The following is an 18038-nucleotide window of genomic DNA, read 5'->3' as shown; positions in this document are numbered from 1 at the left end:
GAAGAAATTGGTTACAGCTGGCTTTTCCTGTGTAGGTCTGTAGATCTTGTTCCTGGGCCTCAGTGGTGGGGACAAGAGGGAGGATGTCTGGGGAACCCTGCACTATGAATTGAAGGTCGGCAGCAGCAACGGGCAAACTTCAGATCAGCAGAAGTTTGCGGCTTCAGCTCTCGCAAATGGCACCACCGCGGTTCTCGGATACCATAATGGACTTTCCTCGCATCTGGGGTCTAGCACTCTGGAGGTGGCTCAGGCCTGGTCAGTCCTGCTTCATGGAGTACAGAGGATCTTCCTGGAGCTTGGGTCAGACTTAGAAACGATGTACTCGATCTGGTGTTCCTCTCCCTGGCAATCGGTTCCTGCAGCAGCAATGGAAGTACAGCCAGCTCCAAGATGATGTCCAGAAGTGTTCACTTTGGGGGTCGATTGGTCCCACCAACCCAAGGGGTGAAGTAGTCCTTGCAGGGCTTCTCTAGTCGAGGCAAATTTGGAGCTTCAGCAATGCAGCAGGGCTTCACCGGGCAAACCAATGGTCCAGGAGTTGCAACAAGCGTCTCTTCCAAGTTAGTCTTCGGATTCCTTTGTCCATTGGTCGACTGCCTTCCAAGCAAAAAGCCTCACCTTTCATGCAGGTTTCTCCCATTCATTTGCAGCCTAGCCGTCACTCACACAGCAAGGTGGCTGTCCTCCAAGGACGGCAAGTCGTACACATTTGGGTGCATGTCTGTTGCAAAGGGGATTAAGCACAGGGAGTTCCGGGAGCCTCCATTGCTTCCTGCCCCGCCAGACACGCTGGATCCAGAAGCGGGCTTAAAAAAGTAAATCCCGCCAAAGGGAAAAAAATAAAGTGTAAATCTCAAAAAGGACCTTTCCAACAAGAAATGGCGAAAGGACGGGCCATTTTGACAAGCCTGTAAACCCAAAATTAGAAATGACAAGTCTACAAATTATGTAACATGTTTTTCATAGTTAAGTGTCAAGGAAATTTATAAAATTCTAATGATAAAAATGAATCACAAAACACTGCAACAAATAAAACTACTAACACATTGTACAAGATACAGTATGGTGTCTTTTGTGTAAAATAAAGCCAATATCAAAAGCAATTCAGAAAACCCACCTGCCCCACCCACTTCTGGATCGCCATAATCAATGGCTGCCAGTATTTTGGTACAAAAATAGAGTAATAAGGTTTCTCACTTGTTACGGATTTGACGACAGCTCTCTATGTGGGTGCTGGTATTCTGATGCTGAATCCACTCCTGTTAGAGGAAACATTTTAAATAAACGTAATTGTCGGAAACAGAATAACGAATATATCCAAGCACATCAAAAATACATCAGTACCCAAAGCAAAAACAGTTAAAGATGTAAAGCCAAACATGGGGCAATTACCAAATTAAAAGAACTGAAAATGTCATGTTTACTGTGCCATTCTTTTGAAGACAGGTTCATGAAGGTTTAATGTGAAGATACGAACCAGCAAGAAAAATCTTAATTGAGGCAATATTTTCAGGCATCAAAAAGGTCAGAAAAGGTTTGCCGGCATCCAACAATCGCAATATGTTATACTCAAGAGCAGGCCTCTATGTGTGCACTCCGCACTGGCTAGTGATTGACTCTTATCAAGTAAGTAACGGTGTTCAATGTGCATGAGCACAGGGGACTGCCTGGGGAGTAGCATTTTGCTAAGAAATAATTTGAGAGCTCTGCACAATATCAATACATTTACTACAATTATAGCAAGGATACTGAACACAGATCTTCCATCCCATTTCTCTTCACTGGTGATGTCGAAAGCCATTTTGCATGGTTACACGGGGGCCGCGCTACTACATTAAATCCTTAATCTATTCTCAAAGAACAGGTCTCCAGCCATTATGGAAAAGCATATTTACATGCAACGGATATCAATCACATGCTGTAGCGTATTCTCAATCATGAATGCTCAATACATTAATAAAGCAATTTCAATGCAAACAAGAAGCTGCACTTTAGGTGACGCATCAAGCTTGTTTTTGGGTGGTTTTCCCTCATGCCAATATGCAGTATCCCTTTCGTTCCATGCATGCAGGCCCACTGCCAGTTCTTGTAACATAGAAAACGAGCAGTATTAAGCAGGGTTGGTGGGAGGGTTTGCATGTCTATATAGGAGAAATGCTAATGTTGGAAAACCACAGTTAAGTAATTTTTTCTGGCTGCAGAATTAGATCCCTCATAAAGGCCTGTGCTGTTTAACTGTTTAAAAAGTTGTAAATCTTACACCATAGACTGAGGAAAAGCACACTTCTAGAAAACAGGCTTTGCAGCACTGCCTGTCGACCCTCTACTCTACCAACCAGTTTATGCAACATCTAAAAAAGGTTTGCAGGCATCTCCAGGTTTCCGAGCAGCAAATATCAAAGCAGCACGACCACCAAGATAGCAGTCGTAGATTATGCAGCTCCTGTAGAATGCTTCTCCCTGCCAGGAAGAGGTTTTCCTGCATTCCCATGGCAAAAGGCAATCATGTGAAAAGTCACATGAACTAGAGCCTTGAAACACATTCACCAATACCACTGGATCGGATTGCTATGAAGCTGACTGGTGAAATCACTTACTGCAATGGATTAGTACTGTCTGCAGCACACAAATGCATGGACCTTTCTGCAAGCAGTGCAGGCGCACTGAAACTCATGACAGCAGAGGCTTGGGTCGAACTAGGATGATCTTCCTCCTCTGAAGGGTTCACGGAGCTAAATTGTGGATGTAGACCCTCCCCGAGTGTGATACATACCATATAACAGTTTATTTGAACCATGTTGTGCTCCATCAGACCGTCTTGCTTCTCAGCTAGTTACCCCTTTATTGGCCACACAACTCCTGCATTAGGTAAGATTGTCATAGTAAGGATAAATCTTCCTGACCTGGATCAACCCGTGAACATCTTGCTTTTACGGGTGGATTATTTTTTCTTGGAACTCCGACTAGGTTCCCATGGGTAGAAAGGATCTTTGGATCCCTTTTACATTTTATTAGGCAGGACCAGCACCCCCCCACCTTATGTGGAATGCTGGGGAGATACGTTTAAAATGAGAAGGAGATGCACTTAACATTTATGTTACGACAAACGGCAGTGAACCTCATTAATGCAGGGAAACTTTACCAAAATGGCACCAATCTTTTTTCACCATTTTAGTGTTCCAGGTCCTTCCTTGTTCCTTCCCCAGACTTCAAGGGCGGGGAAATTCCTTTGTGGGATTTGTATCTTCGGCAGGAGTCCTGTGGACTCCATGCCCAGGTTCCATGAAGGCAGGAAACAAGGGAGGAGTCCACAACTCTGCAGCCCGTGGTCTTCCAGCCCGACTGCGAGAATCCAGTTCAAACTGAAAGGCTGGCTGTCCTGAAAGAACTGCCACATCCCAGCACCCCTCCCCCTCACCTACCCCAAAGTTTAATGTTGTGACTGAGGGTTTAGGCGCTTTATAAATGAAATGAATACAATATATGGAGGAACCAGCATTGCCAAAGCATCAAGGAGATTGACCTTTGGGAAACCAGCAAGGTCACAGTAAAATGGACAGCACCCCTTCTGATTAGCTTCAGAGAAAAGTTGGTACCCAGTCAGTGGTTTTTGGAGAAAACAGGCGCTCAAGGAGACTTCCTGATAAAAACAGGTTGCAAGACGTGTATAGTTGAGGCAAGATCAACTCCAAATTGAAAACAGCACTCCCCAAGCAAAGGGGCACTGAAAATGGGCCAAGGTAAACAACCTAAGCCCCACAGTACCTTAAGAGTGTAGATAAAAATGTATCTGGTCGCCTTCTAGGTGCAATGATGCAGACTAAGATTTATGCTCCTTGGTCATGGTGACGAAAAGGGGCGGGGAGGGTCCTGTGACTGGCTTCTGAAGCAGCACTCTGGAGAAGGGGTCAGCAAAAAAGAATTCCACTCACTCCAGCAGCTGTGATTTTGGTGCCTTTTTCTTAGTGCCAAAAAGAAACTGATATCGCTGGTTGGATTCTTTTCAATTACTCGGGCCTGAACTCTGGCGAGGGGGCTTTTGGCGACAACCTGCCTCTGGGGTTCCACATGGAGGGCCTGCAAAATTTCAGCTGGATTAGATCTTCGGACGACAATGCAGATAATGGTCCAGGAACGCCTGGTGTTGTTCTGCAGCCCAGGATGTCAGGGGGATGGACCAAAATGAAGGTCAAGGCTAGTTGGTCCCCCCCCAGCCTAAGTGAGGAAGTCATCTTGGCAGGTCTTCCCTGTCTAGATGAAGACTGATTCAGCATAGCTGCAGGGCTTCAATAGTATCTCGGCAGCTGTTGAAGATGCTTGCTGGCACATCTGCTCGTCTCCCGCTTTGGATTCTGTGTTGCAGTGGTAGACTGTCTGCAGTCTAATGATTCTCTTATATGCTGCAACCCATTTGTTCACTCACTCCCATGGTGCTGTCAATCACCTGGGGGTTGGTTGTCCTGCAGCATAGGCAGCTGCCCAGTTTGCACTGGTTTCAGCCAGGAACACCTACACACAAAGGACAGTGACGTTTCAGGACAATTCCTGCCTTCCCAGACACACCGGAGCGTGGGCTGGCTTCAGGGCTGAAGTCCCCCCCAACGATTCACATCTACATGTATTGATAGAAGGGCCCAGAAGGAACTGAAACAATGAAGAAAAAAAGACCAGGCCATTTTAATAAAATGGTCACCCGTGGGTGCTGTACTGCAGCTGAGAAATCAGCCTGCTAGTAACCTGCACACAAAAAGGTAGTAAAAATTAACCACTGCCTGTTAAGAATTGGTGCAGTCAAACCGACACTACACAACACTTCTCTGCTTGGTATTAGGCAACCCTTCTTTTGGCATCGGTCTGTACTATACAAGTTGGTAGTGTGACCGAGCAGCTAGGCCCATCTCAAGAGGGGTAAATGAGCTGTACAGTTGAAATCCATAAATACCAATAACCAAGTAACACTCAACTATTTATAACTGACACCTTGAGTTGATCAATTTTTAAATAAGCATTCTTAAAAAGGGCAATTGGTAACAATGTAAATCGCATCAGAAATAAGATTAGTGGGTAATTGCCTTCTGATGTTTGTGGTTCTGCTTAGATCACATGCTATGCACAGATTAAAGAGCAATACCTGAAGGAAGCAGGTTGTGAGAAAGTATAGATATTGAATCGCAAGCATGCACAAGGTACAGCTGGTAAATAGATGTTCTAGTACTGCTTGCTCCGCCCGTAGAGAATCTGCTTGAGGGTGCTGCCAGGCATTAATGCTGAGTAAGGGTATGGATGGAACTCCAAGTAGCAGCCTTGCAAACTGCATCTAAAGGAACATTTGCAATAAAAGCGAAAGTAGCCCCTTTGGCTTGTGTAGAGTGGGCCCTTCGTGTAAAAGGTAGTTTTTTTGGACAGCGAGTAGACAAGCTGGATGCATTTAGAAACAATCTCCTTATCTGCCAATAGCATTGAAACAAATCCGATCCATTAACCTCTGTGTTTTAGTTTTGTGTAGAACAAGACCGCTCTCCTTACATCTAGGCTATTGCAGTTTATTTCTGCCAAATTAGAAAGAAGTTGGGGGGAAAAAAAAAAAAAGTACCAAGTTCAATAGCTTGATTAACATGAAACATGAATTTGTGAAAATCTAGGCTGTGTTCTAAGAACCACCTTGCCTTTGTGGATAATGAAAGGGTCGTGTACCGAAAGTGCTTGTAGTTCACGGACTCTTATAGAAGTGACAGCCACAAGAAAAGCAGTCTTGCAACTTAAATACTTCAGACTGGCCTTGTAAATTGGTTCAAATGGTGGACCCATAGGTTTTGCGAGTACAACCTTTAGGTCCTAACCTGGTGGTGGATTAGACAAGTTAGGGTATAGTGTTGACTCGGTTCATAAATTCTTGGCTAACTGGTACTTCCCAAGATTATACCTTTGTTTTGAGATGTAGTCTAAGCAGACAGAGCTGCTAAGTGTACTTTGATCTAGACTAAACCAGAGTCACGTAGGTAAAGCATGTTGTGAAGAATCTGTGCTGCAGAACAGTCTATTGGACTCCTGCACCAAAGGAAAAATACTTTTCACTTGTTAAAACAGCAGTGTCTTGTATTGGGCTACAATTCTTCGAGAATGTCCATACCTTTGTGAAATATTTAAATGCCCAAACTATGGACTTCAGGAGCCAAGCTGCCAAGTTCAGAGTCTGAGGGTTTGGATAGAACGTTGTCCCTTTGTGTTGCAACACCATGTTGGACAGGCATAGAAGCTTGATTCGTTTGCACATTGCTAGTTTGAGTAAGCGTGGAAACCATGGTCGTCTCACCCACATCTGAGCTATTAGGATCAGTGTGGCTTGTTCCTGGTGCACATTGTGCACCATTTTGTCCAGGAATGGTGCTGGTGGAAAAACGTAAACAAACTTGCTGGACCAACTCATCAACAGGGCGTTGCCCTTGGATCCTGGTTGAGGAAGCCTGGATGCGAAATCTGGCCATTGTGCATTTTGCTTTGTTGCAAACAAGTCTAGCAGTGGATGGCCCCATTGGGTGAAGCTGTTGCTTAAAATATATTAGCCACTCGTGTTCTAAAGGTAGTTTTAGACAGCTGCTTTGTGTCTGCTAGTGGATTGTATTGCACTGGAACATGGGACACCAAGAGCATGTTTTGAGTGACCATTTCCAAACTTTTGGGACAACATAGACAGACTTGGAGTGTCCCGCCCTGTTAGTTTAGATCGAACATGGCAGTGGTACTGTGAAAATCAGAAGGTTGGTCTAGCAATTCTAGTAGGTTTATGTGCCGTTTGTGTACACAAACTGTTTGCAATATGAAGGTAATTAGCTCCTAACCCGCAGAGTGAGCAATCTGTTTTGAGAGTGGGTCTTCTGCCCCCTCACCGCCCAGCGTAGAACTTGTACCAAGATTATCGAAAGAACCACTCAATCATCCCACTGACAGATTGCCCCAGACCATGGTTTTGCTAGCTAATCTTGCGTCTGGTTCATTTGCAGTCGCGTGTGGAACAAGACGAATGCATGAAGCAGTCATCGCACATCAGATTATGTAGGGAGGTACTTCCAATAACAGGTTTCATCTTGTTTAAAGGGGAATCTAACTCCTCTTGAGTCTCTATAATTGCTCCCAGTAATTGTTTTACTTGATTGGGGCCACAGCTTTATTTTTCTCGTTTGAGAACCCCAATTTTAACAGATTGATTGTTCTTTGGGCGTTTATGCACATTTGTGGTGTTTCTCCGGTTATGAGCCATTAGTCGATATAAAGATACACTGGAATGGATTCTGTGTCGAGATAAGAGTACACTGAAATGTATTCTCTGTAGGTGCAATGCTAATACAAGTAACTTCGTGAATACTCTTGGCGCTGATGAAAAGTCAAAGGGGAGGACTTTGAATTGGTAGCGTTTGTAATCTCGAAGCATCAGTATTTTCTGTGCGCTGGTATGCATCTTTCATGTACTATGTTGCCATGGATTTCTCTTGTTTCAACAGCTGGATTACCTCCTGTAGCGTCATGTGAAACTTTTGAGGCTTCACATGTGTTTGCTGGACGCATGTCTAAGAGGGCGTATAAATCAAGTATACGGAATAGATTCCTACTTGATGCGCAGGGACTCGTTCAATTGCATCTTTTTGCGCAGGGCCTTTATTTCTTCTAGAAAACAATTCTTGTCTTTTGGCGACATCTTGGTGGCATCTCCCGATGCCTTCAAAATAGCGCATGTCAAGCCACTACTAAAAAAAAACTCATTGACCAGACAAAATACTCCCAGCTTAACTCCTTTGTAGCATCCAACTGTCTCATCGACCCTGCACAATCAAGCTTCAGACTGCAACATGGAACAGAAACCACTATGATCTCGGTCTGGAATGATCTCAAGGTCACTGCAGACGCTGAAGGCTAGATGATTCTCCTCGATCTCTCTGCAGCCTTTGACACGGTTAACCACTCAAGCCTCCTTGACCGCCTTCACTCCCAAGGAATCCGTGGCACTGCTCTCAAATGGATCGTTTTCTCAGCAACAGGAAACAACCCTCCTATCCCCCTTTGTCTCAATTGCTTGCTCGGTCAACACTGGAGTACCCCCCAATGCACATAGGTGCCCATCTGCTCTCCTGTTCAACCTCTATAGGACCACTCTACCAGGAATCACCCGCAAGCACAACATCTCCTGTTACAACTACGCTGACGATAGCAAAATTATCTTAAGAATTCCCGAAGTCAGGCACCAATCACCATCCGATGGATGGCACACCACCACCTTTTGCACGCTGATAAAACTGAAATCATGGTGTGCAGCAATACTGCCCTTCTGCCACATCCGCTCCCATGACCCCGTCCGATATAATGAAAAATCTAGGCTGCTCTATGGACTCGGGCCTAACCCTCAATAACTTGTGACAATGCTGTCACTACCACCTCAAGCTTGAGACTTTGTTTTCCCTACCACTACTACCCGAACAGACTTGCCACAGTTATGTCTATTGCGATGTCGAGACTGGACCAAGCCAACTCCCTATACCTCCGAAGTGAGAAGGCAGGCCCACTGGACTACCGGTCAAAGAGAATTGTGTTCAAAATCCTTCGCCCTCGCTCACAAAAGCCTCCATGAACTTGCACCCTGTACTGGGCTCAAAAAATCACCATGCACACCGCCATAAGCCCTCTGAGGACAGGCTACTCCAACATGATTCTTACGCCAAGGACTCGTAAAGTCTGCGCGGGGGGGGAGGGGCTCCAGTTTCCTACACCGGCCACCACCCATTGGAATGCACTTCCCACTCACCTAAGAATGATAGAGTCTCACCAAGAATTCCGCAAAGCAATCAAAACCAAGCTTTTTGCCTGAAAGGAAAACTTCAATGATCACTATGTATAATGTCGTCATTGTATTATCTATCTGTATGAACTCAGATCATACCTGTATTTCATGTAGTTTGTATCTGTAACCAAAAGACCTTTGGTCGCCTGTTAACATATGAATCAAAAATTCCTACAAAATTCTTGTAACAGCACCTCGATGCCTCCTGGCTGCAAGTGCGCTATGCAAATGTGAATAAAATAGGAGCTCCGGCATACCAGCTCAAGAAACTCCAAAGAGCACAAAATGCTGCCGCAAAACTGCTCTTTGCCCTGGGTCAGAGACCACATCTCACCAGCTCTCCGAACCCTCCACTGGATCCCAGTCGGACAAAGGGCCACCTTCAAGACCCCATACATTACTCATTGAGCAGTGCACAAGACCAGCCAATTGTACCTACAAGAAAAGATAAAACCATACCTCCCATCTCACACCCCAAGACCAAACACTGCCCTCCTAGTGACTCCAACCTCCAACTCGGTCAGGATCAGAGGATCTGCCTTCTCAACCTTGGCCCCAACTCTGGAACTCGCGCCCCCACACATTGGACGTTCCGCAAAGCTCTAAAAAAGCATGTCTCTTTTCGTAATGCCAACCATGACCATCTGAAGCGATTAAACCCTTGCAACCTCATGTCTAATGCTCAATGAGATCCAGAGCAATGACGCCACTGAATACGCTTATTAAGTCACTATTAAGCAAAAACACGCTTGAAATCCGGAATATCGAACTCCTTAGATCATAACTCCACCCAAACACTCACCTCCCATATTACTAGGTTTACTCTCTACTCTACACCATCACAATTATAACGCAGCTACACCCCCCTGACTAGCTGCTCACATACGAACACTACCCCATGAAGACCTCATTCTAATAAATCGCAGATACATCCCATGACAAACCGGCTTAGCTGCACACAAGTCTCCTACACAGGCCTAACGCAGCCAGAACCCAGTCTTGGTGTCCACCCTCCAGACAGCACACATTCAACAGCTATACCACCACACCTAATGCTAGGATGCAGCAACCATCAGGCAATTGCATCAGCTGCACACAACTGGTGCACCCAAGCACCCTATGACACCTTGCTCTCAACTGACCTGGCCTATGGACCCCAAGGGCATTCAACCTACCAGCCCTTTGACGTCATACCAATGATATATACAGCGCTATATAAATGGCAAACATAACATGTTCTTCAGACTGTCAGTACTGGAAAACATGGTTTCCCTTGGTCTAGTAACTTTGTTACTACTATTAGTAACTTATCACTTGTGGTATCGGATCATTTGCATCTTAAAATGCAGTACACTTTGTTTTCCCCTACACAAACACAGATTTTTGGTTACTCTAGGTGTGCTGAATGGACCAGCTGGTGGCAGCAGTGACTTACCATTTTTTGGTGCTTTTCATTTTAGCCTTACCGTTTTTACAGCATTTGGCTACTAACTGTGGCTAGTGAGCAAACATGGCCACACCACAAGGTTTTTAACTCATGTTTTTAGCCCTCTTCCTGGACTCTGAGGCCAGGAAAGTCCTTCTATGGACTTTCAGTGCCCAGGAAAAGAGGCTTTTGGCGGGCTAGTGGAGGTACATGAGCGTTTGCTGGCAGGATGTGGGCTGGGACTGCCTGGTCCCAATCCACAAACTGGTTCCAGTGTGTCCGAGTGGTATGCATGAGTGTTCCCGCCAGTGGTCCCGATTGGAACACTGCTGGGGGTGTGGGGCTAGGTTTGCTATTGGGAGGGTCGGCTCGTACCCGGCTTTCAGGACCACTAGGATAATAGGACCAATGCACCCACAGATCCTGGATCAACTTGAAGGAGCCAAGACTCTTGTACAGCTGCGAGACCCGTGAAGAGACCGGAAACAGGTTGAAGGAGGCCTGGCGAACAAATTCTGCTGCTGTCCTGAAGGACAGCCCTGGTTTGCTATGAATCAGCAGTCCTGTGAGGTAGCTGCCACAGGTAGAGTGGAGGGATCATCCATTCCAGATGTCTGCTCGGTACCCTGCGAAGGTGAGCCATCGGAAGTGCCCTGGGACCGTCCTGTGGCTGACCAACTGAATTTAGGCTACCGTGCAGACAATGGCACTGTTCCACGTTGTAGCCTAGAACCTGGGAATAATCCTCAGCTTGTCTTACAAGACATCTCAGCAAAATTCCAGAGTCATAGCATCAAGGGGAGCCGAGAAACGAGAGAAAGCCTGACTGCGACAAGTGAGGCCCTTCGCTTCGCTGTTCTGCGGTGACCACCGCCCGAAACAGCTTATTGGTGTCGAGTCAGTCCCAAGAGGTCATGCATCCTGAAGGCCCTCGCAGGTCAAGGCCATCAGGCAATGCATTGCATTGCATTTTTGAGCGACGCTGCCATATTATACGTAGTATGCTTTGTCAATGCATCCATGCTATAAGAACCAGGGTCCAGACACTCTACGGCAAAGCCCATGCAGGACAAGGCTGTGGTGTTGAGCGACACAGATGTTTCCCGGCGATGGGGTAGCATCATAGACAGGGTGCAGACAACCTCACCCTCTGGTCTGCGGCCGAAAGGCAAGAAGGTTCAGTGAGTTAGCATGGCCTGGAATTTGAGGATATTGCTACTACACTAGGGACAGACCTGAGTCTTGGGAGACCCCCTGCGGTGGCCATGCTTGATGCAGTAGAAGAGTTTGATTCCATAAGGTGTGAATGGCTCTATGCCACGCTGCGCAGGTTTGGCTTTGGAAAGGAATATACAAGATGGATATGGTTAATATATACCCAACCAGTCGCAAGGGTCAATACGGGTAAAAATAGCTCAGACTCCTGGCAATTTGAAAAAGGCACTAGACGGGGTGCCCTCTATCCCCTCCGCTTTACATTCTAGCCATGGAACCTATAGCCCAATATTTGAGGCTAGAGTATGCCGCAAAAGGCATGGTAATTGCTGGAGTGAAACATCCGATTTCAATGTATGCAGATGACACGCTGTTATATATCCAAAACACGGAGGACAATCTGGAATCAATTGTGGAGGCCCTGCCACTTGCGGCGAAGCCATCAGGGATCGCGATTCACACAATCATGCCAGTTTCCATTGGCAGGACTGTCCGAGATAAACACGATGAGTTGCCAATCCTCGCACTACAGTGGAGCGTTACCATTTTTAGATACCGTGGGGTCAACATATATCACGACTCGACAACACACTGAAAGCTTTAGAAGAAATTAGGAACTATTAAGTTCTGGGGCAGGCTACCTCTCGCTTATGGGCAGAGCCGCGCTTCTGAAAATGGTGGCCCTTACTAGGCTACACCATTTCGTAAATGTCCCACTTCATATGCCCACATTTTTTTTAGGGCCCTAGACTATATGCAACGGGTTTCTATGGCTGAATGGTAGGTGCAAGATAGCGCTGACCACCCTACGCAGAATAGGGTAGGATAAGAGTCCATCACTTCAAGTTATATTACCTTGCTGCGCAGTTGCAATTTGTAGTAGACTGGCTGGCGACCCCACACTAAACACTCAAATGCTCCAACCCAGTGAACCGAGTGACTGCAGACCCAGAGACCGCCACGGCTCACATTTAGTGTCACTGGGGGGGTACAGTTATTGGACTGACCAAATGCATCAACTGGATTCGAAGACCCCTTTTCAGTACAGATCCCCGGGTCTCAATAGGATCTTCTACACATGCGCGACTGCGGATACGTTCCTACTGGGAACCTATAGGTGTTGCCACAGTGCGAGTCCTTCTGCAGGACGCCCCCCCCCCCCCTTCGTACCCTTCCATGAATTAGTTAAGTTATTTAGCATTTATATAGTGCTCTATTATTCATTGGTAGGACCTCAAAGCGCTTGTGGGTTGAACGCCCTCGGGGACCATAGTCCAGGTCAGTCGAGAGAGTAGGGTATCATAGGATGCAGCTACCGACAGGCAAGCTCATCAGCTGTTCACATATTGAGTGCACCCTAACATCAGGTGTGGTGGTATTGAGAGATTAGTTGAATGTGTGCTGTCTGTTGGTTTGTCTCCGAAGCTGCATTCTGGAGGCATTAGGGCTGTGTGGGACACTAGTGTGTGCAGCTAGGCTGATTTGTTTTCATGGGGTATAGCTGTGTTCTAGCAGGATGTTGAGGTGTTCATGGAGTATTGTTGGTATGTAAGCAGATAGGCCGAAAATTATCTAGGGGGTGTAGATGCGCTCTATTGTGTGTTGGTGTAGAGAATGAGCATAGCGCTAGGAGAGGCGAGTGTCTGGAAAGGTTGTTTTAGTCTTGCGAGCCCACTGTACAGTATTAAATTCATGCGTAGGAGGCAGCTAGGCATGTGTAGTAGACTCAGGAAGCGGGCAGTCAGCAGTCGTATCTAGCGCCTGCAGGACGCCAAGGTTGTCATCTATGGCAACTGGCTCCCGATTGGGGTACTCCAGTGTTCAGCGCTAGCAGTTGAAACAAAAGGTGAGAGGAAGGCTATGTGTTTCATGTTGCTGAGGGAGGCAATCCATTTGAGTGCCGAAACATGAATTCCTAGGGAGTGGAGGCGGTCAAGGAGGAGAGAATAGATGGTGTCAAAGGCTGCTGACAGCTCAAGGAAAATAAGTGCTGCGCAACCCTTAGTCTGCCGAGACCTTGGGATCATCCCAGATAGAGATCCAAGTGGTTTCTGTTCCATGGAGTGGATTGAAGCCAGATTGTGCGGGCTCCAGTAGTTGGTTGGATTCTACGAAATGGTTGAGTTGGGAGTATGCAGCCCGGTCAATGTGTCTCACTAGAAATCAGCTATTGGAGATAGGCCTGTAATTCTTAGGGTCAAATGGGGGAGTGAGTGGTGGGAGTCAAGGAATGCCTTTTTTTTAGAAGCAGTTTGACAGGCGCTTTTTTTAAAGGCTTCTGGAAAGGTGCCAGAGGTGAGTGAGTCGTTTAGTATGGACCTTGCATGTTCTCCTGCGCAAGTAGAGGAGAATAAAGTTACTCACCATAGTAACTACCTTACTCCTAGTCCTAGTCCGATCTTTGTCGGAATGCCAGCAAGACTGAGATCCTCCTCATCGGCACACCATCACCTTCCTTTCCCCTCACTCTCTGGCTGGCCGCCCTTAGCCCTCCTCCTATCCCCACCTGCGAGGCAAAGAACCTTGGTATCACCTTTGATTCCACACTCCCCTTATCCGCCCACATCGCTGATGTATCAAAAAGTCAAACTTCCTACTGCACCTCCTCAGAGGTACTCTTCCTTTCCTCTCATCCCCCAGAAGCTCACTGTCTCCAAGCTCTGGTTCTCTCCAAGTTGGACTATTACAACAGCCTCTTTCTTAATCTACCTACCTCTACTCTCCGCCCTTTGCAACTTATCCAGAACAGGACTGTAAGACTTGTCCTTGGTCTCAAGCCCTGGGATCGTATCTCTCCAGCTCTGAAATCCCTCCATTGGCTCCCACTGGATGCAGGGATTAAATTCAAAACCCTCTGCATTGTCTACAAGGCTTTCTGTGGCCGGCATACCTTCAGCTATCCTTCCACAAATCCCTCCCAACTCGAGCACTCCGCTCCTCTAACTCCCTCAGGGTAAGTCGTTTCTCAAAGAAACGAGCTGGGGTAGATCTCCGTCTTCGGCTGGGGCCTCCCTCTGGAACAGCCTCCCTGCCACTCTAAAACGAGGCGAACCACCTCCAGTTCCGGAAGCACCTCAAGACATTTCTCTTTGCTTCTGCCTTTTGCCCCCCCCACCCCCCCTGCTGATTCTACTCTCCCTTGGCACCATGCACCTGGCCCCCCTCTTTCCTCCGGGCCGAGGTGCCTGCTCCTCTTACCACCCGCACGCCCTGCCTCCAGGCCACCCCTTGCACGGGGGTCTGTATCTGTACCCATACAGCCCCACCCCTTTTTTTTCTTTTGCACTTATCAGACCTACCCAGCCTGCTGCCTTAAACCCAGCACTTGGTGGCTGCACTCCCTCGGTTTGTTGCCTTTTTATTTGTTCCCCCCCCTCCTTGCTCTGCACTCCTTTTGTTCCCCCTTCCATGCACTTCTCCCTCTCCCGCTTTACCATGCACTTGCGTGTTCTCAATGTCACTGGGCCTAGTAAGATAGTTTGTGTTTCTCCCCTATTCCCCTTCCCTTGCTCTGAAACACTTGTGTATGAGCGTGATAGAAATAAAATATCAATATCAACCTGGAAGCGATAGTATTCCAACGGACTACCAGGAAAATCAGGTCTTGGCCGACAGTCATGGAAGATTTCGGCCAGTTCACAGACAGCCCAAGGTGGAACAGGAGCTGGAGGAGAGACTGTTCAATGCCGTCTGTTGATAAGGACTGCGTAGGAGCCAGTCGTCCCAATACAGATATAACATTGACCTATTAGCCATCACTGAAACATGGTTACATGAAGCATCAGGCCCCGCCGTTGCACTTGCACTACCACCTGGTTTCACCATACTCAGACAAGATAGGCCCGAACAGGAGGCGGAGTAGCCCTCATCTACAAAGAGAACCTCCAGCTCCGAACTGTCAGTCACCCCTCAACCAACAACTGACCTATCAGCCAAACTCAAACTGTCACCCAATAGCACCATCAACATCGACCTACTATACCGCCCCCCCAAGCAACACCCCAGAGGCCCAGGTCAACATTATCCATATCCTCAGCAATAATATCAAAAGCTCCACCAAAACCCTTCTACTAGGAGACCTCAATCTCGGATTCAACGATACTAAGGACAAATCTGCAGCCACTCTCAAAGAACTCAATGACCTGGGCTTCAACCAAAAAGTAGAAAGTCCAACGCACACCAAAGGCCGCATTCTTGACTGGATTGCAGACCATAACTGCCTCTCCACTATCACCTCTAACTCCTCACTGCCCTGGACTGACCACAACTGCATAGAGTTCTCTATTCCTGTCACCAAAAACCACAAAACCCTGACCCCTGCTAGCGCTGCACAAGTCAGAAGCTCTAAAAACACAGGAGAACCTGCGCCCATACCTCAATACCCCCCGAGCTAGCCCCCCCATTCGCTAATGACCCCAATATCATAGCAGACATCTACAAAGATGTCATCACCAAAGCCGTCAATGAAATAGCACCACTCGAATGGAAAAAAGAGAAGAAATCCCTACACACCAACTCTTGGTTTACTGAAGAACTGCACTCAATGCGATCCCACAAAAGAGCAGCACTAAAAAACTGGCAATCTGACCCCTGTACCAGTACCAAAAACAAATTCAATTTAATCTCCCACCAATACAAGATAGCTATCACTGATGCCAAAGCCAACGCTTTCAACACACGTATCTCCAATGCCAAATCACACTCCAAAGAGATCTTTGCCATTTTTAATGAGCTGATCTCCCCCCTAATACACCAGATGAAATAATCAAAGATGAAGCTTGGTGTACCAGCATCCAAGCTGCCATGCTACACAAAATTGACCTTCTCCAAAAGAAAATCAAAGACCATTGCAAAGCACTTCCTCTACAGACAGGAACTAAACCTACCAACACCCCACCCACCTCGTCTAAGCCCACCATACCCGACTTCTGGCTCAGTGACATCTCTGAAGGAGAAGTTATTAACCTACTAAAAAAACTGAAACCCTCCCCCTGTAAAGGCGATATTTGCCCCCCTAAACTCAAAGACTGCGCAGACTGCTTTGCACCGCTCTTCACGGCATCCATCAACGCGTCCTTTAAAACAGGCATCATCCCAGCTAACCTCAAAAAGGCCTGGGTCCGGCCTCTCCTAAAAAACCTACTCTTGACTAGGGATGTCACAGTATTGATTTTTTGACGGTATGATAACCTTCATGTAAAATGACGGTATACCGTGGTTATCACGGTACAGCACACACGTGTGTTTCACCATTATCTTAAGTAATACTTTTGCCAGGAAGTCACACATTGTCACCAAGACACACAACGCAAACAAGAGACGCCATCAAGAAGTTGCCTTAGTTCTTCTTAACATACATTTATTTTAGTCAAACTCAGTAAAGAGGTATCCTGGTGGTCCAATTTAACTGTCTATTGTCGCAAACAATTATACAACCTTTATTAAAGTCTTATAGAATGGTTAGAGAAATAGGAAGTCCTGGCCCCTTGCAGACCACCACACTTTGCAGTTTGCAAGTGCAAGCAAGGCTATCAGTGGGGCAGGGGATTGCTAAAGCATCGGGCCTGCCTGCAGTCAATTAACGGATTTTAAATTTCATGCTTTCATTGAAAACACGGTGCTTGCCATCAGCATTTCTCCTCCATCTCTGTAATGCAAAAATGTGCATTAAAATGATCTTTGTGCAATAAACACCTTGTTTTACACAATTCACACAGCTACAATAAAACATTTATTTTCAGACGCAAATCGCACATGAATGCGAATTGTGTAAAACAAGGTGTTTATTGCGCAAAGCAGATCATAATGCTGCACATTTTCACACTCTTGCAATTGATTGCAAGCAGTGTACCCTAATAAGTATAGGCCACACACCAGCGAGCATTCAGATACCTGCTTAGATAATCCAGGAGCGCAAAGGGAAATACTGGTGTCAGAGTGGAAATGCTTGAGATAGCCTTTGCACAATACATTAGGGAAATCGCTATGAAGGGGAGAATGTCTGCTAGATTCACTTGTAAACTTGCTGTAAGCCAAAGGAGATCATGACAGATTCGAGGTGAAGTTATAACATATCCAAATGGGCCAAACACCATTTAAAGTTTTTTTTTTTTTTTAATTGAGCGGCATAGGCATATCTATGCACAAATGGAGCTTTCACTAAAGCGCTCTGTTGGGCGCTTTAGTGAAATTACAAGTGACATTTGGGGTGGCTTACTCTTCCAAACAAACGCCTTCTTTTTATTTTGACTAAGGATTGATTCCAGGACCTTGATCGTCAGTGACTGCAGATGCGGTATGAAATACATATTTCACTTTTTCAGACATAAATCGCACATGATTACTGCAACGCGAATTGAGTTTGCAAAAGTGTTATTGTAGTTGTGCGAATAGTGTAAAAAGAGGTGTTTATCTACTCTGAATAGAAGATATCCGCTCGCAATGCCTACAGGCGGGCTGAGTCATCAGGAGGATTAACGGTGCTTGAATGGAGGACTACTGCATATCCATGATTGGCTTTACAAAAAAAAATATCTTCTTGGATTAGGAGCCTTTTTCTTCATT

At 46.4% G+C, this 18038-nt stretch overlaps 1 protein-coding gene across 2 annotated transcripts in view; it reads right to left on the bottom strand.

Moving 5' to 3' along the window:
- Window positions 1-18038, bottom strand: part of ZNF638 (zinc finger protein 638) — an 846814-nt gene that overhangs the window by 758812 nt on the left and 69964 nt on the right. For both annotated transcript variants that reach the window (XM_069632287.1, XM_069632288.1), the window contains one exon: window positions 1201-1262. In XM_069632287.1, coding sequence (XP_069488388.1) covers window positions 1201-1262 — 62 coding nt within the window. The remainder of the gene's footprint in view (window positions 1-1200; window positions 1263-18038) is intronic.

This window comes from Ambystoma mexicanum, chromosome 6q (assembly GCF_040938575.1).
Source record: "Ambystoma mexicanum isolate Mex_15411 chromosome 6q, UKY_AmexF1_1, whole genome shotgun sequence".
In the NCBI taxonomy this organism is placed as follows: domain Eukaryota; kingdom Metazoa; phylum Chordata; class Amphibia; order Caudata; family Ambystomatidae; genus Ambystoma; species Ambystoma mexicanum.
This window is presented reverse-complemented; position numbering and strand designations above follow the sequence as displayed.